At 35.0% G+C, this 26,702-nt stretch overlaps 1 protein-coding gene across 5 annotated transcripts in view; it reads left to right on the top strand.

The window, feature by feature from the left end:
- Positions 1 to 26,702, top strand: part of CADM2 (cell adhesion molecule 2) — a 592,503-nt gene that overhangs the window by 522,834 nt on the left and 42,967 nt on the right. For 3 of the 5 annotated variants that reach the window (XM_015880063.2, XM_015880073.2, XM_032448408.1), the window contains 2 exons: positions 5,394 to 5,572; positions 24,486 to 24,605. In XM_015880063.2, coding sequence (XP_015735549.1) covers positions 5,394 to 5,572; positions 24,486 to 24,605 — 299 coding nt within the window. The remainder of the gene's footprint in view (positions 1 to 5,393; positions 5,573 to 24,485; positions 24,606 to 26,702) is intronic. The other 2 variants (XM_015880082.1, XM_032448405.1) reach the window with 1 other exon arrangement.

Below are 26,702 nucleotides of genomic sequence, written 5' to 3'. Positions count from 1 at the left end.
CATTTGAGACTCCTATCCTCTTTAAATTTAAACAGCTTTTTCAAAAGTATAATATACTGCAAGTATCTTCAACATTTCTTGCTGTTCCTATTGTCTTTATGGCTGTAAATTCCTCACAAATCTTTAAAGTGAAAGGTAAAAATCTCTATTTTGTTGCCACTTCATTTTTAAAATACATTGGTAATCTAATTCTTAGTCATTTTAAAAGCACTGATGTAGGGCACCATAAATGTTTTCAGGCTAAGCTATGTCTTCTGAGATGCTTGAAAGAAAAAGGTATAGACCAATATAATATCTAATTCACATATTCAAAGTTTCCTTCTTAATAAAAAAAGAACTTTTAAAAAGATACTTTGGACATTTTTGACTAATTCTTTTGAGGAGAAAAATGCTCTCTGAGGGTTAGTCAAGCTCTGCAAAACTACAAAATCACAAAGAGTTCTTATCTGATAAAATAAAAACCATTTATCCAAGCCTTTTATGAAAGGCTAGAGACTGGATATTGATGTTTCTGATAGATGAAATGCTCCCAAACCAGATCATCCTAATATGACTCATCAAGAGTGAGGCTTTATACAAGCAAAAAGTTTCCTCAGGATTTAAACTTTCAACTGGATGATTAACTGATAAATCTAAAAATCCAGATTCTCAACTGAGATTGACTCCATAAGGTCAAATTAATGAAGTGGCCATTTCCTTAGGTGACTTGTAACATTAGACTAACATTTTGACAAAAATGCACTGGTGAAAGTAGTGACACCTTTTCTATTATTTGTTTAAATGTTTTTCACTAGCATTTGTTTTTTAGGGACTGCAGAGAAAAGAAACATGCCCCTACCTGGAGAATTAAAAGATGGTGTTCAAGTGAGCCATACTCTAAACAGTGAATTTACTTGTCTCATTAGTAAATGAGACAATTAGTAATTAGTAAATGAGTAAATTAGTTCTAAAAAATCCTTCTGTCTTTCCTGTTTTTATCCACATTGGCTACAAAATCTTGACAGAATACTTAGATATCCAGATGGATGTTAATATGCTCAGTGAGACCAAGTATGTGAACAGCTGACATTGTTTTTTGTTTTGTTTGTGTTTGTTTCTTTTATTGTTTGATGCTTTTCATATCTTAAAGATATCAAAAGGTTACCTGTGATGTTATTACAGGCCATCAAGTTATCTAAGTTTGAGATCAAGGTCTCAGTGAAGAATATTTTGACCTTTTTGAGTAAAGAAATGTGGATTATGTTGTGTTCCCTGTTCCCTGTATTCAGAAAGAAGAGTTGATGCACAATATCCATGTATCATTCTTAATTAAGACTAAGTTAAGTACAACTTATATATATAAAGATAACATTGGTAGGGTGGTTTGTAGGCATCCACAGCTTCTCTTGGCAACCTGTGCCAGGGCCTCACTGCCCTCTGCGTGAAGAATGTCTTCCTAACATCTAACCTAAATCTCCCTTCTGTTAGCTTGAAGTCATTCCCCCTTGTCCTATCACCATCAGAACATGTAAAATATTGCTCTCCTTCCCTCCTGTAAGCTCCGTTCTTGTACTGGGGGGCTGCAATGAGGTCTCTTCAAAGCCTTCTCTTTTCCAAGTTAAACAAACCAATTTTCTCAGTCTGTCTTCATAGAAGAGCTGCTCCAATCCTCTGATCATCGTGATCATCACCTTAAAACAGAAATTACATCAAAATCTAAGCTTCCTTTGGAGTTTTTTTCAGATAAACTAGATTTCAGATTTATTTTAGATGGCTGGCAATGTAGTCATTGGTCATAATTGAGGTATTTTTAGTATACTCATAGTATCTCTGGCTTCTTTGAGAGTCTTGCACTTCTGATTGTACCACTGTGAGGCATCTACATTCAAAGCCAAGTTAGTAAAAGTCATGCATGCTAGGCAAAAAGCTAGCATGGCCTGTCACATTTGAGCTGTCTTTAAAATACTCTTTTCAATTAAATCAGAGAAAATGGGGGATAAATTGGTAAGTGTGATTCAACTTGAAGTAATCATGAATGTAAGACATAGAGATATCCTGCCATTTCCAGTCCTCATCATGACAGTGCTTTAGTGAGTGAAGAAAAAATGGAATTCTGTAATAGAGTTGTATTTGGTAGAGAGTAGCATGCAGTATTAGGAATATATGTGTTTGCCTGATGTTTTAGACCTTCCAACTTAAATATCCCTTAACTGAGCCAGAATGTTGAGTGAAGAATGAACCTCTGAACGTACAGCCATGAGCATGTTTCAGTAGGATTACCTGTGGAAAACTTTCATTTCATCATGCTTTGTGGTAGTGAAGGGGAGATTCCAAATCAATGTTTCATCTGTATTTGGGTTTTTAGCAATTAAGGTACTAAAGCACTTATCAGGGAATGTCCAATATGCTCCTAATTTACAGTCTGCTTTGGTTTCTTGTGATATCTTTTTGTCTGTCAATAATCTCAGACATAATCAAATTCAAACAAATATAGAAGGATGGAGAGAGAATCAGAAAGGCCTACTAAATAACATCTATCATAATTCATAACAAGGTTAGAATATGCAGAACTGTTACCATATACTGCAATAGTTATTGCAGCTGCTTAGAGATCAGTATAAGACAAATAAAAGTAGATATATTTTTGCACAGCAGGTAGGGAATTTTTTTGAATTCATTTCCACAGAATGCTGGGTTGACAGACAGCTTAAGCAGATTCAGGAAGAAGTTAGAGAAATTCATGGGCAACAGTCTAATACTGCATAGATACTAAAGAGCAGGAGATGCACCCTGCAGAACCCCTGATGGGGTGATTGCAGATGCCAGTGGAGCATAGAGGGGATGGGCCACAGGCACTGGCCACACTTCCTTGCTTTCCCTAGACAGCCACTCCAGTTGTTGCTGTTAGTTGCAGCACACTGGTCTGGGTGCTCGAGCATGTCTCATCTTCTTAACTCACTTCTGCCTGACTAATGAATTGTTTAGACCAGAGTGTCTCAGAGCTTCCCAGGAGCAAAGACAAGATTTAATTTTGTGGCTGTGACAGCACTTCTGCTTTAGGCACCATCTTCCTGGAGAGTGGTGAGATGGAGTGAGGGCTGTGCCCAGCCACCATGACGTGCTGACCGTGGGCTGGCTGCCCAGAGATGGCGCTTCTGCTACTGTTGAGCCAAAGGGGCTGGCTCTGTTAATTAACAGCTTCCCCACCACTGCCAGAGTATGTACATCTGGTCCTCTAACCGCTCTATGTAGGACTGCAGTTGGTATATTAACATATCACAAAGCTCTCTGAATAATTTAGATCTAAGGCTCGTTCTCCTAGTTATTTGTTATCCTATGGGTTTTACCCTAGGACATGCCATCTAAGTTCCATTTAAATTCTAAGTTTCTGATATTTTCACTATACATAAACTGCTTTAACATGACACTTATGAAGGTGGTGGCTTACATTATAGTAGAAAAATTCCAGTTTCTGCTCTTGGGATTACAGGTTCACAATAGAGTGGTACACAGCGGTACACAGGGAACATGAGGAGTTTTCTTGAAAACTGAATATATCCACCTTAACAAATCAATGCAGATAACACCGTAATGGTGTGGGACAATTCTTCTGCAACATTGTGGACACCTAGTTTCCCTGGTAGTGTTAAGCAGAAAGGAGGTGTGTATTTTGTGTGCATGTATATTTAGACACAATGCTTGAAAGCACATTAGGAAGAGTACTATGATAAGTTTACAATTAGGGATAAATAAGGTCCTTTACACCAATAGTTTTTAATCTTTGGTTTAAAATTCTATGAATATTGTGATATTCCCTGACTAGGAAAGCGTTGGTCCCTCTGTACTTAAAACTGGTGAGTGTTAAAAGGTTGGATGTTGTTACCACATAGAAAATAATAATATACATAGCAGCAAGTTCCCTTCAGAAAACTTCACTTTGTTTATATATATCATTTAAAATATACTTATGTAACTGGAGTCACTAGGACTATGCTTCTGTGTAAGTCCACATTTTAACAAACTATTTCTGCTTAGGTTTTTAGGTTTAATTCTTAGCACTCATATTTAATAATCAAATTAATCAAATTAAGTATTTCTTCAATAATACTAGCAGTTAACTGGACATTTGCTGATTTTATAAAAGAATTTTATGTCTTATTTTATTATTTAGTTAAAAAATCGAATACTTTTTCAGGAAAATAGACTGTTATATTCTGCTATCATATAAATTGCAAGTCTAGAACTACAGTTGACTGAAAATACTTACATAGTGGACCCTAAGGAAAGGAATTGATACTTGAGTTAAAATGTACAAAGCTACAAGGTAGAAATAACTAAATGCGAATCTTCAGGCTATGGTTATTTCACTTTAATGACTAGTATCTACGCAGTTGAGATGCTTTATCTGTTTATGAAATAGGATTTTGTAAGCCAGCTTTCCATTCCTAATTATGGACCTATCTTTCTGGTTTTTCTTCATGCAAATTTGGGAGTGGATTTTGTTACGTACAGGTAAAGACAGCTTACAAGTAGTCAATACTTACTGCTGTCTGTTAGGCAGATCCCTTGGCATGCAGAGCTTGTTGGGGGTTTTTGGGAAAGAGTTAAGTATCTAATGTCAGTGGAAGATCTATGGGAATATATAACATGATCAGTTCCCTTCTCTACTGTGTAACTTTGCTGGGGGTTATCCATGCTTTGCTTTTGGTCTGATTTGGGGTGACCAGACACAGGAGGAAAGCTAATGCAGGATTTTAATTCAAATTGTACGCTGTTTGTAATAATGTTTGTAACAAGCAATTATGCCAGGGGAGGATGCAGGATGGATGAAGAAAGGGATGGGCTTTGTCACGGTACAGTAACAGAAACAAATTTAGATTGTATGTAAGATGTGCTACTTTGTGAGTGATATGCTTGGTTCAGGAAAAACACTCAGTACATTCAAGTACACTTGTGAATGTGAATAGCCTAAATAATTTAAGAATCCATTTGCAAACCACTTATACCTACCTTAGCTTGCTCACATGATTTCTGATGCCTGTCATCTGCACAGGACCACACTGCTCATCACACAGAGTGCTGTTTTCACACTGCTTACCAGATGCCTTGCTGAACTCTGTGCCCTGAAACCTCACAAGTGCTTTTTAAAAAAATATTGTTATTTTTTTATTTATTGAGGGAAATTTCCAATATCTGTTTCCTTTTTTGTTCTCTTCTTTTCCTGCCTGTTCCTTCACTTTCTTCAGTAGTTTACATCTGGTAGGCTTTAATAAGTTCTCAATATATCCAGTAACTCAAATTATCATTAGGTATTTTTTAGTGGCAGGGTATTATGCATTAGTCACTGTTTCTAATATACATTGTGTATATGTGCTTCATGTATCTGAATAAAAGTCTCACCTTGGATCCAACAGGCCAGAACCAGTATTGTGGACAAAGGATGGTGGAGAACTACCAGATCCAGAGCGAATGGTTGTCAATGGCAGAGTCCTAAGCATCAGTTTCCTAAACAAAACTGACAATGGCACATATCGATGTGAAGCAAAAAATCCAATTGGCCGAAACAGCACAGAATATGTTCTGATAGTACATGGTAAGTGCATTCTTTTTAGTTCTTTGGTGCATGTTACAGATCTGTAGCATTTCAGGAAAACTGGTTACTTATGATCATTAATGAAAGAATAGCAGGAAAAAGCAAAAAGGATCATTGAACTTTATTGATGCTATTCTGTAGTTGTAGTGCGTGTGTTTTCTTCCTTCAACTGGATGCCTCTCTTCGTGAAGTCCAAACAAAATATAATCATCAATGTAAGCAGCTGGAAAAATATTTTGCAGTATATTGGGTACTGTTCTGTGAAAACTTGCCTCATGCATACTGTATAGCTAAGTTGGTTACAGAAGTATTTATGAAGGGAAAATCGGAAATACAAGGCAAAACACTCAAGTAACAGCTTGCTACTGAGGAAAATCTGCTTATCTGCATTAGCTGATCATCCATGATTTTTATAATCGATCCTCAAAAATATGTTCTTTACTAAATTCATGGTACATCTTCCGATGAAGATGTTAAATCGGAAGACTCCCATTAAATTACAATTTATTTTCATTGTTCAATTAGGCAACAGTATGTGTCATGTTAAAAACTAGTAGGCTTTTATATTAATTATGAAATAGCTTGAAATAATTCAAATATAGAAGCAACTGTAATAAAATGTTAGCATTTAACTTTAGTACAGCTTTACAGTGCAAATCAAAGTATAAAGTTTGTCTTATCGCAGATATATATGTATTAATTCCTAGAAAATGATTGAATTCTAATCTAAGTGAATAAAGAGGTGAAAGCTTCACTATACTTTACTACTGTACTTTTTTCCACCACTTTTTGTATGAAAACAGCTTGTAATAACTATGAGGAAATGAAACAATCTAATACAGATTGTAGTCTGAAAATAGGTATGGGAACTATGTAGGCTTTATTCAGCTTGTAATGACTTCCTGCATAAGAAATATTTGTTTCTTAGTGTTTGCAAGCTCTCAAAAATATTTTCCACTAAAGGCTTAATCCATCTACTGGTATTTGGCATAAAAGTTATAATAAATGCTACTTTCAGCTTTCAGTAATGAGCTACTTTCTTAGGGCTGTTGATGAAATGTGATTTATCAAAAGAACTCCTTAGATTGCTTTTCATTTCTCTTAAAGTTCAATATTAGTTTATTTAGCATTAATGACAGAAGTAATGAGGAGGTCTTTACATGAGGAGCACGGAGCCTGTACTGCTGTGTGAGTATTTCTCTATTAAAAACAAACAGAAAAACTAAACCCCCTAACCTCTACTTACATTGAGTACTGCAAAAAAAGAAATTCTTTTGCATCCCAGACATGGTGATGTATTGGTTGTTGGCTGCATACACAAAGTGCACTGCCTTGGATGAGGTAATGTCTTTCTTGTTTACCAAATAACAGAAATTTGTATCATTTGTGTTTTGTGCCCAATTTATTTATATGATAATTTTTGAAAACATGGCCTTTGATAACAGTAGATTTTCCATCAGTGCTCACTTTGCAGAATACCCCTATCAAAGAATATTTCACAATCATCTCCTGTGTTTCTTTCATGTAGCAGTATGCCCCCTGTTGATCTGATTATCTTGCAACAATTTCATGGCAATCTGTAAAATTATTCATTATCGGGAAGGCATTCTGTTTTGTGGGGACACGTTAGGCATGTTATCAGGTTTAGCTTGAACATTGCTGACCTTTTCTGTTATGAGTACTGTCGTTTTCTTAATTGCATTTCTGCAATTCTGGTGTTAGAACTGCAGAAGATAAATGTCAGGTGCCTCCTAGATTACTATAACAACGAAAGAGTGTGGCAGAGTATGTGTTGGTGTTTAGTGCTTAGCAACTTACTGCATTTCTGAGTTTTTAAGTTCATTTTAAGCACAGAAGAGACTGACATAATTATTTTATGAATTGTACCACAATTGGTTGTATAGATCAATTTAGACAGTGTCTTATCCTTTCTTTAGTTCATTGGATTCCTGAATGTCCCTAGTGGAACCTAATCCTCTCAAAACAATTCATTATTATCATTCATGCTCTCTCCCCTTCTCTCTCTTTTTCTGCTAGCAAAACTACTTTTTAGCATTTTCTGAGATGCATTCTTCTTTTTAATAGAGGATGTATTTTCTCTGTATCTTCCGAAATATATCTGGGAGCATCCTTTGATTTGCCATCACTTTCCTTATACATGACTTGTAACTTTTTGGACCTGCTCGTTCTGATGCAGCTGATGTGTCATACAAATATGCCTTCTTACCTTGAGTCTTTAGTGTCTAGTACAGGTACATGCCAGACATAAGGGGAGGTATATTTATAAAGATGTGGGAGAGGAGGGGGCAGAAATCTGTATGTGGGGAAAATCTCTCTTCAGTAATGATTCTTTGACATTGCAAGTCAAGGAAGTAAGGTCTAGGAGAAGAAAACTACCAAAATTATGTGGAATAAGGCATAAGTGTCCTGAGTGCTAGTAGCCTACTTTACTTTATGTAGCCTTTGAAAGTCCAATGCAACAGAATTAAACAGCTAACAGATTTTCTAGTATAATCTTCAGCCCAGAGGGCATACAGTGATGGAGAGAAAGAATGATAATCACTTCTCCAAGATTAGGGGGATACTGTGGCTGATTCAGTTCTCCCAGGCAAGCTGGTGTGAGAAGGCAGGGTATATCAATGACTCTGCAGGGTCAGAGAAGTGTAGTCTATCTGATTCATAACTTCTTTTGTTTTTGTTTTTGCACATATTCAGCTTTTCTTTCTTCTGTTCATTAAGGATTCAAAAGTTTTGTATTTCTATTTCCCCCCCTCCCCCCTATTTATTTCCTCTCAGTGATACTCTGTATTCTCTCAATTCCTGAAGTTATCTCCCTTACTCAGAACAGATTTAGACAGCTCTAGTGTGGACAGAAGCTTACCTTAAAAATGAAAGATGTCATCATAAATAGAGATAAAGAGTAAGGAAAAATTATATTTATATATTAATTCTATAAACCAAAAAATGAGTGTTTCATGCCTTTGCCACTCTAGTCAAAATATTATAAGGAAAAGTAATATTATTTCCACCATAAATGACAATGATGTAATAGTATTTTGATGTTAAGTGATGGCAGTGGAAATGCATATTCCTATAAACAGATAAATGGCAATGTATAATATGAATACCATCTGATAACATAAGAAAACATTTTTTAGATTTATATTCTAATTAAAGTAAAGAAAATTAACATATTTAAATCAAATAAAAGGCACTGACTATTAAAAAACTCATGCTGCTTTGCTGAATCAATACATCTGCTGCTTTTATTTTTCTTAACTTCAGTTATTTATAATAAGTGTCAAGAAAACATTTCATGAAGGAGGAAGGTGGGCACAAAGTCAGAATTTATAGGCAGAAGTGCAAAGTCAAGACAGTATGCTCGAGCATTTGTCTCTTGCAGTAACAAAGGCACTTGCTTTAATGCCTGTAGCTGTTGTCGTTTCTGTATTCTAATTGGTGAGCTTAGTGCTTTGGAAGTGCGCATTCCGGTTAGATATATTACATCCTTCCTTTGGTAATAGGCTGCCAGCAATTTTCACTCTCTTATAATTTATTAAGAATTTTTGTTTACCTTTGTCCAAATATTAGTCATTATTCATCAGTAAACAGAGCTAACTCTCAAACTCACGGAGCTTAGATCAAAAACGTAGATTCTACTGGCAAAGATTAGGTAATACCTGCAATGGTATAGTTGAGAGAGGATGTGGTACATCAAAATCAAACTGAAGAAACAGCTGCTGTGTATATAACTCATGACCTCTGGATGACACTATTGAAAGCCTCGTTCAGCACTGTAGTGAGTAGGTGACAAAAGTCCACATTGCTGAGATATATACTTAATGGAAAGGGCAGCAAACAGACCTGTTTGAAATAAGTTACCTTTATGAAATATTCTGATTTACTAATTTAAAGCCATTCATTCAATTAAGAGAAATACTCAGAACAATAATGTGACATACATCAGTGGTCTACCAAAGAAATACAGTAATTGACATGAATAAGCTTCTATGGATGGTCAATTATATACACAGTAGAAGAGACTGAACCAGGAACTCAATATTTCTGCAGAATAAGATGTGGCTTAGCATATTCCCTTGACTTCAGCTTCTAAATTTTATTTATTTATTTTGTGGACAACATATTTTTCTGTAAATAAAGACAACCGAGTGACTGAGTTGTATCCTTGTTAGTATTTTGAAATAAAATTGCAAACATAAAATCTAATACAATATGATAAACTGAAGGTTCCTCTCCACCTCTCCACTGGACTGTATTTGTCTTCCATGTGCATGTCCAGTCCCATTACAAAATATTTATCATCTCGGCTTTTTACAGTAACCTGTGGCAACAAGTTTCTGAATTGAATTATGGCCTTTGAGGGAAAAGTGTTCTCTTTTGTTTGTTTAAGCCTGTAGAGTGAGCTCTTCCTTTCTTAACTTTCCAGTCTACTTGGCATCTTTTTCTGTTTGTGCTGTAAGTATTGGAAGTGTCACAGTAATGGCTGATCATGTTTGTATTCTGATGGTGTTTTATCATCTCTCTTACCATCACCTCCATAATTTCCTTCAAATCCCAGTACACTTCCTGTTATGAAGTATCCCACCTGGGCAACTGGCTCATATCCAGTTCTAAGTCCCGCAGCTATTCTTATTACTGTAATATTCCTATTTCCACCTTTGTTTTCCCATTTTCCAGTTAAACAGCTGTATTTCAGCTAAAATCACTTTTATTTTCATGTCACTTCCCTTCACTAGATTCTCAAATATTTCTACCTCACTGTCAGTATCTCACTAATTTTCATTCTAGTCTACTTGCATTCAAATTCCTTTCACTTTTATCCATACTCTCCTTCTTTCATGGTCACTTTCTGAACGTTTCTTGACTTCTTAATTTTAGTTCTAGTAGCAAACCTCTTTGACTGACTATTCTCCATATCTTAATGATGTCTATGCCAAATATGCACCAGCCATGTCAGATTATTATTATTATGATTTACCTCTACTTCTACATCTAACTTCTACCTCCGCGTGTTTACTACAGGAATTCATGTTATGAGGCCACTAATAATTACAGCATTTGAACTTTTTTTTTTCTATGCAAGGTTCTTTTCAGTTTAGTAAAAACTGTGGAATCCAAAACCATTCTGAAATCAAACTCCATTGCATCTATTTGCTCTAAACTCCTTTATCTTTTGCCCACTGTTATATATATTACATTTTATTTCTATACTGAAGTTCTCACAGAAGCCCCTTCCTTTATTTATGTAACTCAGTTGTTCACATCTCTCACTCTGTGGAAGTAAACACTGAGTCATAAATTAATTGTATGTCTGAGAATGTATGACTTTTTTTCCTTTTTTGTGAAAATTGAAGATGTCAGATAAGCCGTAGATCTCCTAGGTTCTCAAATATTTTCACTACAAGCCTCTAATAAATCTTGTAGACTGTTTTTGGACACCTTTTTTCTCATAAACATGTTTCAAAAAAACATTTGAAAAAATCAGTGCATAGTAGAAAGAGTTGGGAAGGACATAAATTATTGGGAAACATTTTTATGGAACAGTAGGCTCAGCAGTAAACTAGTTGTTCTCCTTTTTGGTGTCAAGATTCTAGATACTGAGGTGGCTGGATATTTTCTAAAGTTGCTTTCTTTATGGTTCCTGAGATGAAACATCTCACTTACTTTCAGAGAAGAGACTTTCCTTGCCTGTGGGAAAATCCTACCCTTTGACTGAGCAAAGCTTGTGCTTCTGAAAAGAGAATTGAGCAGACTTGTGATGTAATGGAGCAATAATAGCCTGCAAAGCTACAATAGAGAGTGTTTTTACTAAAAACTAACTTCACTCCCACAGCAATCAAGACATATCAAGAAAATGGGTCTCAAAAGACCACTTAAGACTTCATTTGAAATTCTATGCATGTGAATATCTATACCTTTTAGTTTTGAGATTTTTTTTTTTAATCTGTGTTTGAATGAAAAGAAAGTGGGCGTCTCAGCTCTGAATCCATAAAACAGAGGTGAAAAGAACAGTCTTTCCTATTTCCATCTTTTAAGAAGTAAAAATAAAATAAAGACAACTCTCTGGCAGAAGAATTTGAGCTTTCAGAGGAAAAATAAACAAAGGGATGCTCTTGAAGACTTCTACCAACTCAGAAATGTAAATAAGAGTTGTTAGTCTCACATTAGCCTTTCTTTCCCCAAACTGTCATTAGTTTTTCTCAGCTTCTCTGCAAAAGCTGAAGCATAGAGGAATTAGATTGCATTGTGGCAACCCTGAGAAAGTAACTAAATAAGAATCCTGCTAAAGGTGGCACCACTCAGGTAATTTTATTCATGTGATATTCTGTGAAGTGTAGCCCTTCAAATTATGTTGAACTATTTTGATTTTTGCATGTACATCAAAATTCTAAAGTGGCAGTGTCGTATTGAGTCAGTGTTGCAATATTAAAATTAACTTCTCCAAAAGACTCTTAGCAGCACTAAAGCAGGTGTCTTGATCCTATAAGAATGGGTTTTTTGAAAGCTGCACAATCAGCTGAATTAAGAAATCTTTGTGTAATATAGGTTTTATTATTGGACATAAGAAGTATAATGTTTATTTGATGTTTTTAGGTATGAGAAGCCTGTCAAGAAACTCATGGTGGAATTGTTGGCTTAATTTTATGGATGAATTGGCCAGCTATTATCCCAGAACACTCACAAGGCAGCTACTTTGAAATTGCTTTTTGTTGATAAATACTTGCACAGTAGGGTCTATAGTTGAGCTGTGTGAACTGATATTTCTTCATTTATAGTGACTTTAGAAAAATAAGATACAATTTTTCTTTTCTTTCAGATAAGCTCAAAATTATTTTGTAAAGGTCAATAAAATAACATTCCTAACCACAGTAATGGTTTTGGAGAACCTGTTTAACACTTCTGCAGTTTTACATTAAAATACTGGTTTTGATTAAAGAAAAGTTTTAAAAATACTAATTTTCTGTTATATAACATTATTTTTATTTTAAATGAATGCTCACAGAAATTGCTGAATCCTAAGTATTTCACTTTACATAAATCAAATTTGTCCTTTTTTACTTTTTTTTTTTACTTTTTTTTTTTTTTTTTCCATGTGGAGGTAGCAGGAGCTCTCTTCACAGTAACTACCTATTAAAACAGGTATAGCTCATTCCTATTTGAATAGAAGTTATCAGTGTGCTTACTCTAATAAAGTGTAGGTTTGGATCATGTCTTTAATAATACACAGTACCTGAAGAAATTTAATTTTCTATGTACATGTGTAATTGGCTAATGTGATAGTTCTTGATTTGGACTCCCTCTGTGATTTCTGAAAAGGAAAATATTGCATGCAAGTTTTGAATAGTAATGAGGATTCCTCTCAACACATAATATGCACAGAATTAATTATTTGGCTGCTCGTATATGGGTAGAGCATCTACATTGAAGTACTTCTTTAACTACACTTGCTAGATACAGCACAGTTGCTCTTTCAAACAGAATTCTTAAATATTCTTTATTAAAATGTACTTCTCAAATAGTACTCTTGAGTTTGTTATCACCTTGATTTGCTTATATCCTTATATCATGGATTGATATCATTTTTTTATGGATTTTAAGCTTTGCGATTGCCTGCTGCTAATGTTCTTGAATTTCCTTCAGTCAAGCTTTTTTGGGTGAGAGGTTAGACTGCAAAATTATCGTATCTATGAATGTCTTATGCTGGCTTCATGAAGAAAATAAGATTGTTAACAGAATAATTTCACTTGACTGTGATGACAAAGTTGAAGTCAAACAATTGTTAATAATTTTCTGTTTCCAGCAAGATCATTAATAATTCAAGGAAAAGCCAAACCACCTATGTAACAACAGCAAAAACAAAACAAAACAAAACAAAACAAAACAAAAAACACATAATGAAATTATTGAAGTAAATTTATTGAAGTAACTTTGCAATTTTCAAACTGTAATCTTTCTTTTAAGCACTGTGTGCCTCATGGAATACAGATAATGGTCTTTTGTCTCTCATTCTGATATGGTGCTTCTATAATTTACCTTTCTTTTGAGAATAGGTTGCTCATCATTTCACTTAATTCGAGAAGAGAAATGAAATGGTATATAGTGATAATAATTTAAATATCAATTGATGATGGTAGCCTGGTGGTACATCAGTACCTTGCTTTCTAACCGAGATTACAAGGTCTGGGAAAGTAGCACAAATCATTGGCTCTGAGCAAAGGGAGACAGATATAATTGCTTTAGGGAAATTGCTCATAGCATCCCACATCTTCACCTTGCTGCTGAAGTGAGTTCAGAAAAACTTCTTTTAAAACGTTGCATTTTTGCTAGAGAGCTATGAGAATTTCAGTATCTCTGGTCTTTGATCAAATATGAATGACAGAAGCTCAGAAGCAAGTAGACAGTCTTGAACTTGCTTGTCTCAAACCATTAATATTTCTAACATCTTTAGTTTTCTACTGTTAATCTGTTGTTCTCATTATTATACTTTTGCTATTCATAATTTTAATAATTGACAAATTATTTTTATGTAGGTTACCTTACATTCCTATATGAATAAATAAAACTTGTTAAAAAAATCTATTTGAAAAAAAAATATTCAATTCATATTTCTTTATGTATTCTGTTACTATTTTTCTCTGAATAAATAAGGTGGTTGTTTTTTTTTTTCCCTTTGATTTCAGTATTCTTACAGCTAAATGACTGATCAAACTGATAAGGAAGTGAAATTTTCCTGGATAAAATTACAGACTCCTTATGATATCTTTCTTCACAGCTTAACTTAGGTTTTAATTTGTGGTGGAACAGAAATAGCTTTACTCCATCTCCCAGAAAGGAAACTTCTAACCTAAAATCATGAACTATTTTTTCTAGCTCATCGTTCTTGAATTCTTGACCTAACACAGCATGTTTTTTCTTTGCTTTTTATTAAATTTATACTAATTTATTGCTAAATCATGACATAGACTTTCTACACTGAATCTTCATCTGCCTTGTTTTGAGTTACCGTGAATTACCGCAAATTACTTTGACTTTTTTCCTAAGGATTCACCACATTTTTCATGGTTTTCAAGAAAGTGTGTTGCATGACTCACACAGAAACTGGAAGAGACTGAAAGAGTAGGCAGGAAAGCAGTAAGGGTATATCTCAAAACCATTCTCAGGCAATAGAAAAAAAAAGGATTGCTTGTGAGTATGAATGCATATCTACCAAAGCTGATAATGTGCTGTCATGCAATAACATGACTTCTTGTAAGAGATTGTTTTTACCTTACAAGAATAAAGAAAGCTTTAAACACCTTTTGGTAAAACTTACAGGCAAGTATCTGTGAACAGATCTCTAGATATCTGCTACTTCTGATGGAATTTGTGTTATGATATGAGATAATCTATCATTTGTAAAAAGAATGGTCCAAAAAATGTTCAGTCTAGGTCATTTTTCTTTTATTAGATGGCTCAGAAGTAGAAGAATTAATGATTTTATTTCTTTTTTCTTTATCTACTTTATATTCTAGCCTGCATTTCCTTTACCTTTCCTTCACCTGTATCCACAAAACTTAATTAGTCCCCAAATACACCCTTGAAGAAAAACCTTACTTTTGCTTGGCAACTTCATGCCTGAAGAAGGTATAACTTTCAGTTGAAACTACCCACATTCTCACAGCAAGTGAAGAGGAAACCAAACCAAAGGAGAGGAGGAAGGACAGGAAAAGAACTTGGCAGGGTAAACTCTTTCTTTTCTTTAGATATTTCTGTGGGTCACAGCAGTACTGGATTGGTTTCTCCCTCCATGACTTCTGTTGTTTTCTGTTCTCATTTTCTCCACATTTCTTAATCCTCGATGGGTAGGAAGCAAGGAGAAATGATGCTAACACATTACAGTGTTCATTTTCTACTTGAATGAGGAAAGCTCTGGATGGCTTTTAGCATTCGCAGTCAGGAACTGAAATCTCTTTACAGTGATTTGTAAATAATTTTTTTTTAAATTATTATTATTTGTTTTTTAATAAATAATGGGGCTACAACCAGTTTTTCTTTATAACAAATACAGCAGCATTCCAGTGGAATGGAGCTGTCTTATTTGATGGCTTGTTAGTAAAGGTACCAAATAACCTGCCCACATCAGTGAAAGCTGTATAATTACAATAAGAACAAGTCCTGAATGTACTGCATATGTCCCAGCTACGTCCCAGCTTTCACTGTAGTGAAGCCAGCTTCATGGGAGAATGCAACTAAATGCATAGCACTGTTTCAGTGAAAAAAATAAGTAAATAAATAAATAAATAAATATAAAATAAATTTAATAATAATAATAATAATAATAGAAAACAGGACCTTTTTCTTTCAGGTAGTGCATTATGGTAATAAGAATGTGAGAAACAAGTTTATTAATCAAAAACAGTGAAAAGAAGTGCAGTAAACTATATTTTTGTTCCAAAGATGCCATTAACTTCCCCAAGCTGATTTTCAATGGGATATAGCTATCATACTGTGACAAAGCATTTCAGATTATTGTTGGACCCCTCTGATTTTTGAAATAAAGTAATTTAAAATAAATGGCATTCTATCTGATGTCTTTTTACTAACCATAAAATTATTGCAGTGAGTTTTATGTTGTTTAAGCAATTTCAGTGATTTCTCTGGAATTTCTCCAGGAAGTGAAAGCAGCAACCATAATAAAATAGTGATCAGCAATCTATTTACCTCCATTTAGTCTCAACACTTGACTCCCTATGAGGGAAATTTTAGAGAATTCTCCTTGACCTCTTTTTTTCTTCCTAGTGCCATTATGGATGAGTTTTTGAAAATTTTTTGCACAGAAAGAGTCAAGAGTCATTCTGAGAATGCTGTCTTCTTTGTTCAAGGCTGCTGGTGTCTGAATTTGTGTTGTGTATTAGCTTTTCTTTATAGATTTTCAAGGGCCAGATGCTGGTACTTTATTTCATTTAATTTTGAATATTTCTATTTCACAGCTTGGGGAAACAAGGAAATGTGGCTTGTCTATATACCATAACAGAATAAAAATGTATTTTTCCATTTTAATATTTCAGTGGCAATGGTCCCAGAATATCATGCTGATAATGATAGAATGTCGTGCTATTGGGACAGATCAGACTGGTGGTTGGTGACTTTTGTGTTAACATTTCATCTTGAACGCAGTGAAATTGGTGCTTCAGGTGTAAGGACAGTTGCAGTTTTAAGAGGTTGTATTTTCTTTTCTCCTTTTGAATGAGTTTGTTTCGGTAGCAAATTGCAGTGGGACTGAGGAGATACATTTTCAACTCCATAATCATGACCAGAGAACTGGGAGATATAAGATATTCTGTTTAATAATTCTGTGTTCATTTCCCTAGCTGTGGAATGAGAGTGATGCTACCTTCTTTTCCCTAACTATTTTTCTCTTATATCTAAGTGAGAATCTTACAGAAACTCAAGGCAAAGATTCATTCTTTAGTGTATACATATTTGTTTATGAAGAGTTATGAACAAAATCAGAATGCATCTCTATGCACTTTTAAAAGTACAGCTACTTCTTTTGAGTCTGCAGGCTCAAACAGTTCCTTAAAACTGATTTTTGTTTAGTATATCAAATTACAGCACTCTTTTCCTCAGCCTACTCCATGTTCTGCTGACTTTACTTCAATTCTTTCAGGTAAACTGCACAAGCTTCACTACTGCACTCAGTGAATTATTTGTAACTATTTCAATTAGAAAGATGAGCTTCTATTCAAGATAGAATAGCCCTCTTAAATAAAACAATAGGCTTTTATTAATATTACCACTATAAAATGTGGTCATATTGATGGACTATTAATTAATTAATATTAATATGGAAATCATTTTTTTTTCACAACTGGCAAAATGTAATCTGGGGGAGTAGTTCTTTCATTCTATATGTTTGGAGTAGTCTAAGATATTGTATGTGTGTCTTTAGAACATGGGAGACTAATTTTTCTGTGGAATACTCATCTTGATATGTCCTCAGAGGTACATTTCATGCAAATAGCCATTAATAATGTAAAACTAATAAAATAGAGCACTTGAAAACAAATTCTCCAGTACTGAAGAGTTCACCCACTTGAGAGTTTAGATTTTCCTTATGTTAAAGTAATCTTCAATATCTACTCATCAGAACATGCAGTTATCTTGTCAAATATATCCTTTTACGTTCTCCACATATCACCTGGATTTAGCACAAGTAGGAATTAAGAAATACTACATGACAACCTATTTGCTTTCTCTGGTAGAAAAGAAGGGCTTCATTTTAAAGGTTGTCAGCCACTAGCACAGCACTTGGGTATTCATTTTATATGCTTCCTGTGGTTCATTATTCCTGTGATACCTATGTGGAGCCATGAGTGTAACATACTATACTTTGCTTTCCAGGTGACAAAGCCACGTTTGTGGCAACATCTGTGCTGTGCATAAAAGTCATGTTTTGCCAGCCAGATAAAACTTTTTTCTTTTTTCTTTTTTTTTAATATGAAATATGAAATGCTGTTCAGAGCTGCACTGTGCTGTGCCCCTCAGGAGGAGCAGTTGAAGAAAGCCACTGTCCAGGCTGTCCAAGTTGTTCCCTGACAAGGGTGGCACTGGCTGGCTGTGTGGAGAGCCAACAGGTCTACCAGGATTGTCACAGGGACTGCATACTCCACAGCAATGTGTGTCTGGAATATGCCCTTCAACTTCAACTCTTGCGCACTTGCTTAGGGACAAGAACCAGACCAGCAGCTTGTGAGGAGACAGCATGTGGTGATAGCAGACCTAAGCTGGAAATCTTCACCTGGGGGTAGAAGGAAGTCATAGAGCTGACCACTGCAATCAGGCACAGGAACATCTTGTCACCTCCCATGTCCTTCCTACGGTATTAAGGCACTTTCTTCCCATTGCTTCTTTCTTGTCATCTGCTTGAGAGTCCTGTCTCCTTGTTTTCTTACAGTGATGGCAAATAAGGACAGTTAACTTTCACTTTGTAGTCAGCTTCCTACTAATCCTCATTTTCTCATATTTATCATGCTTTTAGTTTTGTCTTAAGCTCTTCTGGTCCATACACATGTCTTAAAACATGCCACAATGTGATAATAAGATCATCACATTAAAAGACAAACTTTTAAGCAATTTTGGGTGATACCATGCTGCCAAACCTGAGTGTTAAATTGGAGTGGATTTGGTTCTTTGCCTTCTGTTCTTCTATTCCTCATTTTCTAAGGATAAAATTCGGACAAATAGCATTTACTTACTTGACTATTGAAAAGGAAGAAGTCATTGTCTTCTTTTAAATACACTTTTGTCCCTCATTTGCTACTGAAATCTATTCCTTTCAAAATAGGAAAACAACTGTTGATGTTTCTACAAGAAGACAGAAAACTCTCAATGAGATCAAAACTCTGGTATCTTTTAACATGTGATTTTTTTATTTTTTTTTCTCTGTCTTACTGGGCAACCAAAGTATGTTAAATCAAACCTTAATAAACTCCCACATTTTCCAACATTTAATATGACCTGCTGGCCCGTTAAATATCTCAGAATAATGGTGCTATGTGAATTTATTTTCTGTCCTTCCAAAGCTGCCTGGCCATTTTAGCCCAGCTGTGTATCTTGCATTATGAACTCATCCACCACTAGTCTCTAATTGTTTTAGCTAGGGATCCAGATCTACATGAGGCTTTTATTAAAAGGTTTCAGATATTTTTTAATGACATCTGATTTGCCAGCAAAAATGTCAAGCACATAATTGCCATTTCAGAGTTTCATAAATCTGAATCAATTAGTAAAGAGAACCCCTTGACCTCATGTCTGCAAGGCTTCATGATCATTTAGTCTAAAGTGCTAAGGAGATATCGGCACATGATATTCAAGCTGAATGATCCCTTTGTTCAATCCCATTTTCTGGGAGCAACTCTAAATGCAGCTCCCTTTGAATTTAAAACCTTGCTAAATTATTTAGTACAACATACCACAGACTGATTAAATTTTGTGCAGAGTACTGAGGTTGTTTCCCAGGTAGGTCATCACTCAGTTCAGTTTAGCACTTAAAATTTCTTTCTCTCTTAGTAAAAATGTAGTGCAGGCCATCCATCATTATCAGTCTGTCCTTTAATTTTTCTGTCAGACTTCGTCAAGCTTGAAACAAAAACCTTTACTTTTTATCAGCTGCAACCATTGTTGTCTGAATTGTCCTCAGTCATTTCAGCTTGTTGGTTTGTTTTTTTACGAAACACGTCAAATATTCTCAATAAGTCAGATCCATGTTTCAAGTAAGCCTACTGAACCAAACAGAACCATTTCTCATTTATTTGGAAATGGAGAGTAAAAGTGCTTAGGGCCAAATCTGCAGTGAGAGTAAAGTGTCCAGGCTCCTTGCACTTAAATGAGTGAATGTCTTCTGTTGGGTTAACAAGAGTGCAACATCAAGAGAAAAGGAGAAGCAAGCACAAAATTCTGATTGGGCCGGTCTGGACAGTGTTTTGAACTAGTCTTGTACAGCACTATTCTGCCACTCATAAGCAGGCTTCACTTATGGGTCTCCTATAGAGCAGCCTCCTGAGCAAGCCAAGCAGTACATTTTCATCCTTTCTTCATCCTCCATTCACAATCAGCTGTCAGATTGCATGTTGTCTGTCTTTACCTTGCCACTGCTAGTGTGGCTTGAAGTCGTGCTAACATAGTATAGCATTCCATGAAGAACACCCTTGAAACCTTCTCTGTGCTTCTCTCTGCATCGACTGAACTGTCTTTCACTGAAAATCCAGTTGCAGTCTCATGTCTTATCTGTGGGAACATTCATGAAAAGGTGTTGAGTATAGAGTCCATTATTCCCTTCTGCATGATACCTTATCCCTTTTCTGTTTCCAAAAACTTTTATGGAAACAATTAGTTATCAGTGAATTGTCTGTATTTCAGAGATAGCAAGGTGATGAATACCATGCTTATTACATTACTGAAGTTTCGATAGAATATGTTACACTAAACATTCCTTATAGTAGTGACATTTCTAAACTAACAGAGGCAATGATTATTTGATTTCTGTATCTAACATGGCTTTTCTGTCCTCTTTGGTTCCCCAACTGCAAAATATGGCTATTTTCTGCTTCATAGGAAGATGGGGATTAATACTTTAGTATTATGGAAACAGTGATCTGGTGCACTGTTTTGAGTATGGCCACCTGAATTAAAAGTTCCACTCATGCATGGTCCCATGGTCATAGCAATCCTCAGTATTTAGGGCGTGAAAATCATAAACAAAAAATTGGTTTTGGCTGAACATTCTGTACTACCAGATTCAGAAACTGCAAGGCCAGAAAATAGAATTAAATATCTCTGCAACACACATTTGCTGGACTAAAGTTTGCAAATCCATGTTCTAGAGTTACTTCTTGACAGAGAGCTCAAGGAGAGATCAAAGCTATGTGGCCCTTTTGATAATATGTTTCTCAGTAACTGCTGAAGAGAAACATGTGGGTAACACAGGGATCTGCTTCACTAGAAGTGTGGTAAGTGTGCCCAAAAGTGAAAACACTGGAAAAAAAAAACAAACCAAAACAAAAACCAAAAAACAAAAACAAACAAACAAACAAAAAAAAAACAGAAACAAAAAACAGAGAGAGAAAAAGAGTTTTATAGAACTGGAAGTAGTCAAATTGTAAAACCTCTTTCTGGCATTTAAATGGACATTTAAAATACTGATGGAGATTCATATGCCTTAAACAGAAGCCTGTCCTCTGTTTGTATTTTATATATAACTTTTGTCTGTATATAACTCTGTTACAGTTTATATTTGTAATCTGTCTGATTTTTGAAGCTACCAAACTCACTTACTTCCCACATCTTTACTAAACAAGGAGAAAATGAAGGTTGCTGCAGATTATTTTTTCTTTTGAGGCCCTTGTTCTGCATTCTCTCATGCAAGAAACTAACAAGCAAAATACAAACAGAAAAAAAAAACAAAAAACAAACAAACAAAAAAACCGAACAACAACAACAACAAAAAAATCCCACATTTTCCAGGCAAAAACATTAAGGTTTTCATAGGAACCCATAAATCTTCCTGGAAAAACTGAGAAGGAGCCTTTCTGTTACAGACGCTCAGTAGGACTGGTAAACCTAAAAAAGGAAATTCCATGACTGTGGTACTCAAGTGCTATTTAGAATGCTAATCTTCATCTAGGCTTAGGCTGCCTCAAATAGATTTTAATGGTAGAATATGATGCAAGAGTTCCAGAATCTGTTGATGGTAAGGCAGTTAGCTATTTTGTCACTTTACACGTACTTTCCCATGACACACTCATCATTAAAGGGTAGATTCCATTAAACTTAGATTTTCTTGTGCTCACCTCACTGATTCTGATTCCCGTCTTGTTCTTTGGTTATTGAGAGCAATTATGTGTAATGTAAAGACTAGCAAACCAGCTGCGGTCATTTGTATGGTGAATTTCTCCTTTCTCTGGTAAGAAAGAAGCAAAGCCAGTCCTATTCCTTGCATTTATGTTTTCTTTGAGGAAATATGTTTTTCTTTGAGGTTTCTGACAAGCTGCCACATTGAGGTTTTGCATCAGAGTTAGTGACTTCAATGAACAAATTAGTTTCTGCATTAGCTTTTGTTACTCTTGGTATGATCATAAAAGATGAACCTACTGTTTCTTGTATCTTCTAGTTCCTGTTTACCGGCCTCAGATTCCTACATAGGCTTTCTTTTAATGTAATAAATCTTGCTGGAAATATTTCAGTTAGAATAGAAACCAGAAAACAGTGAGATTCTAAATTCACCAAGGTCTCATGTAATCTGGTGTGTGGCAAACAGTGTAGACAGTGTGTTTGTAGAACAAAAGCTGTGTCATAAACCTGTAATTTGCCAGTGCAGTTGACTTGCCATTGCATAGTATTAAGTAAATAACATATTTAAGAAACATAATTACGGGAAATATATCACATGAGTTAGCTTTTATGTACAAGGTTAATTTGTGAAGCTTTTCTGCTAAACAAGGATTTACTTTCGGTATGAAGGAGGCATTTTTGTTTCTGTGTTTGATTTCTTTTTTGACAGATACTTATCTAGGGGAGTTTCCCTTTAGGAAAAGAAATTGCTTAGATCAGTACATATGACGTATCTTTTTCTAAAATGTTAATTTATTTCTAATGATTGTTTAACTCCATTCTGTTTAATTATCATGGTATTCACATTCCAGGTACTGTGGTAGTTCTTCCTGATGATCAGTGTGGCTACACTGCCTTTTTTGAAAAACCTGTTTCAGAACAGATGTAAATATTAGTGTACAGTATGCAAAAGAAAGATCTTGTGCCATTTTCTGAAGGTTTCCAAGAGGAAAATCCCACAGGTATAGATTCTGGAGGTGATAATGCCAGTGTTCATCCAAACCAGAATAATACAAAGTAATAATACAGGTGACTCATAGATATTAACTGACAAGGAATCTTTTTAAGTGGCAAAGTAATCTGTCATCCATCATGAAAATAAGGCAAACATTATAATTTGAAGTCTTAAGGGAATAATTATGCTATGCTGAACTCACGAACTCTGTCTCTGAAATGTCTTCTGTTGGGCCCAGTACTGTAAAGGGCTGAGCTGCTTTAGCTTCCATTGATTTTAGCCAGAATTGATGGTACTCAGACACCAATTGCATTTCCTTTCACAGCAACAGAAGATAGATCATAGGTCAGGTTTGTGCTCCTTTATTGCATTGAATTGAATAGCACCCTTCAGAAATGTGGAGTTTTGTTGTTTTTTTTTATTTTTTTTATTTTTTTATTTTTTATTTTTTTAAATCAGTGTGGAATGACTTACTTATCATCAATTGATGTGAAACTAGTCCTTTCCTTTTAAAGCTGACATATAAATAATCTGAAAATTGTCAGATGCTTTTTACTTCCTCACAGAAGTGCTTTTCTGTAGTTCTCTTCAGGGCTTTTGTTGTATGTTCTTTAAAACCTGCAATCACCTTATAAGCAAAGTGATACTGGTCTTTATTGCTTTTGGCAGTGTAATCAAAGTGTTTTCTATCTGTACATCTGGTTATGTTCTACTCTGTAGAGGAATGTTTTGCAGCAGTTTGTTGGTTCCTCTGCAATGAAGTGGCAGCTGCCTGTGCTTGGCATACCTGTATTTGATCAGAAGCTGAAGAGTTTTGCAGGATGCTGTCATCCAAGCCTTGCATCTTCTCTGACGTGTATTCTTACTTTTTAGCAGTAATATAATTAGCCTTTCTGATTTTTCAGTTCTAAGCTATATGTTAATGATAACATGTATGGATTAAGGATGATTGCAAGATGACTGCCTACTAATTAGGGCAAAGATTTTGAAATATACTCTGCTCTAGATCTTAGCAGACAACTGTGTCTTAAACAAGTGTGTGGGAAGAAGAAAAGCAATCCGGAAAAAGCAGCTCTTATAGTTAGTAGCATTTTCTCCCCTTTTTCTGTCCATTGAGTCTGTCTGAAAGTGGGTGTTTTAACATACAGCCATTTCTCGTTAACATGTGTGTGTTTATTTTAGCATGATGGTGTTGTTGTTTCATCTCCCACTCTGACACAGCATGTTTCATCTGTATATGGTTTCTACTGTATGAGACATTTAAAATGGCTCAGTGAAGAAATGGATTCTTGTCACTTAAACCTTCACTCTCCAGATCTGTGGAAACGTGGTCATTTTAACAGTATTTTAAATTCTGTTTGCTAGCACACTGACTATAAAATCTGAGAGTGATATAATGTCAAGAATTGAAAGGTACCACAGTTGTACCTGTAATAATTTGTGTTAATCATGTTTTAATTTAGTCATTTTTGACATACTTGTATTTACAAATTAAACCACTATTATGGCTCTCCTTTGTTTGCATGATATGATTTTATTTTATTTTTTTTTTTTTCCACTCACCAGATGTTTTCAGCACTTTGCTTCCCACTACTGTCATCCCCTCCCTTACCACTGCAACAGTCACAACCACTGTAGCCTTAACAGCCAGCACAACCACATCGGCAACAGCCATCAGCACCAGAGGTACAGTATGCTTCTTTGTTATGGCCTGAAAAACACATTATAAATAGGAAATTATAGGTTTGGTTTTTAAAAATAATAGAAATCGCTAAAGAAAGAGTTCAAACATTTTAGTTCAAAATAAATTTAATAGAATTATCCACGTGATCGCTCATGGTTAAGGAAAATTACTTATGACCTTGAATACTTAATTGCGTTAGCTGTATCTATGTGAACTTTGACAGGATGCTTAAATTATTTGTATACATTTGCATTTAATTTTTTTAAGGTTAGTAAATTAACTTGAATGTAAAGTGCAAGCAAGCTATTTTTAAATAAACGTGACCTTTTAAGACTGGTTATTTTGGGTGCTAATGTTTAAAACAAGACAAGTGTCTTTGCATTGGAAGTACTGTTGATGAAATTCAGCTTGGTAACAAAGAGGCATCATATTTTATAATCTTTTTCATTCTTAGAATTAGAGGTGTTCCTAACATAGGTATTTGTTTTGTGGTGTTTTGGGGTTTTTTTTTGGTTTTGTTTGGTTTTTTTTTTTCTATTTATTTAAACAATTCTAGTATTGCTTTTCTTTGTTATTAGTGAAAGCTTAATTTTATGGTTATATTCAGTGACTCATCAGAAACTGTTCATCAGTGAAGATGTGTCTGCAGGATTTCGCAGGTTATCATCTTGGGGTTAAGGAATAGTTAATATATCTCTCACATTATGTGAAATGGCAGACAGTTCCTGTGTGATCTGTAGATGGCTTTCATTGTGCAAGGAGAGAGGAAATAATATTCAGTTATTACAATGCCATATTCACATGATGAGTTACAACTATCCCAAGGAAGTTAAGCCAGTGTTCTGAAATCCTTTTTGCTTTCTGGAAGCATTGTTATGAGGCAGTTGCTGTGACCAACCTAACTTGCAAGAATAAGCTGAGCTAAATACATGTCTATGTGTATAAAGGTTGTGATGATATCTGATTACCCGGTACCTAGCTCCACAGATTATTTGTAAAAGATATCTTAATGAAAAGTAAAATGGAAAATAATGATATAATAGATCTTTCTCTCCAGGAAAATAAAAATAAAAAATAGAGAAACCATATAAAACAGACAAGAGCTCCAAGGGCTAAGTAACAGTAAGAGGAACAGTTTTGGAGAAGGAACTAAATGACCAAGATCATATCTTTAAAGAGAGTGTTTTGAGACAAGCAGCAGAAGCTTCCAAGCTTTCTGGGAGCTTGTATTCTGTAAGGACCAAGTGCTCAATGTTCCATGTTGGTGTTTGCTGTCCTTGATTGTTCCATTCTGTGATCATGTCATGGGATCATAACTAACCTATATCTGTGATATGCATTTTGTGTACTAGTGTGATTCAGGTATTCCTTTCCCTCATTGTTTTCAGTTAGGACCTCCTTTTCCACTGCTCTGAAGTGCTCATTTTCACCATATGCATGCCCTGCAATAAAAAGAAGAGATGGAAAAGAAGACACTCATTCTAAGTCTTCTGCCCTAATGTTATAACATGTTATAAAGCATGCAATTTAGTGCTACAGTAACAAAGAGATACTACGTAAGACAAAGTGGAAGAATTAGGAAATCAGAAGAATGTGATTAATCACTAAAAAATCAAAATTCTCTTAGAAATAGACTGCAGCAAAGTGACTGAGAAGATAAAATTGTTTCAAACTCAAGGAACTGATAAGATCTCTTGGTCAGATAATCTGAGGGACAAAGGGTTTTAGGAAAGCCGTTTCTTGAATAGCTTGTTTTTGAAAGGAAGTTTGAAATAGTTTAGAGAGTTATTTTCCAGATTCAGTCAGGCAAATAAATCCTCTGAATTAATGGAAACAACAATGAGTGGGAAAATTTTTCAAATGTAGAGGAGGTAGTGGCACAGTGTAGATATCTAAGTTCTAGATTTACCTTCATCAGACTTGATATCTTTAAAAATGCTTTATGCTAATGACAGAGGCAAATGGACAAGATGCTCTCCTTAGGTCTTGTCAACCTCTCATTCTTGGATTCATAAATAATGTTCACAAACCTGCAGCAAATGATGTGAGGGTCAAATATTCAGTTTTATCTTTTTCTGACTGAAAAAAAAGTGCCATGT

This window comes from Coturnix japonica, chromosome 1 (assembly GCF_001577835.2).
Source record: "Coturnix japonica isolate 7356 chromosome 1, Coturnix japonica 2.1, whole genome shotgun sequence".
In the NCBI taxonomy this organism is placed as follows: domain Eukaryota; kingdom Metazoa; phylum Chordata; class Aves; order Galliformes; family Phasianidae; genus Coturnix; species Coturnix japonica.
Note: the sequence above shows the minus strand (reverse complement) of the source record. Positions and strands in the feature narration are given on the sequence as shown.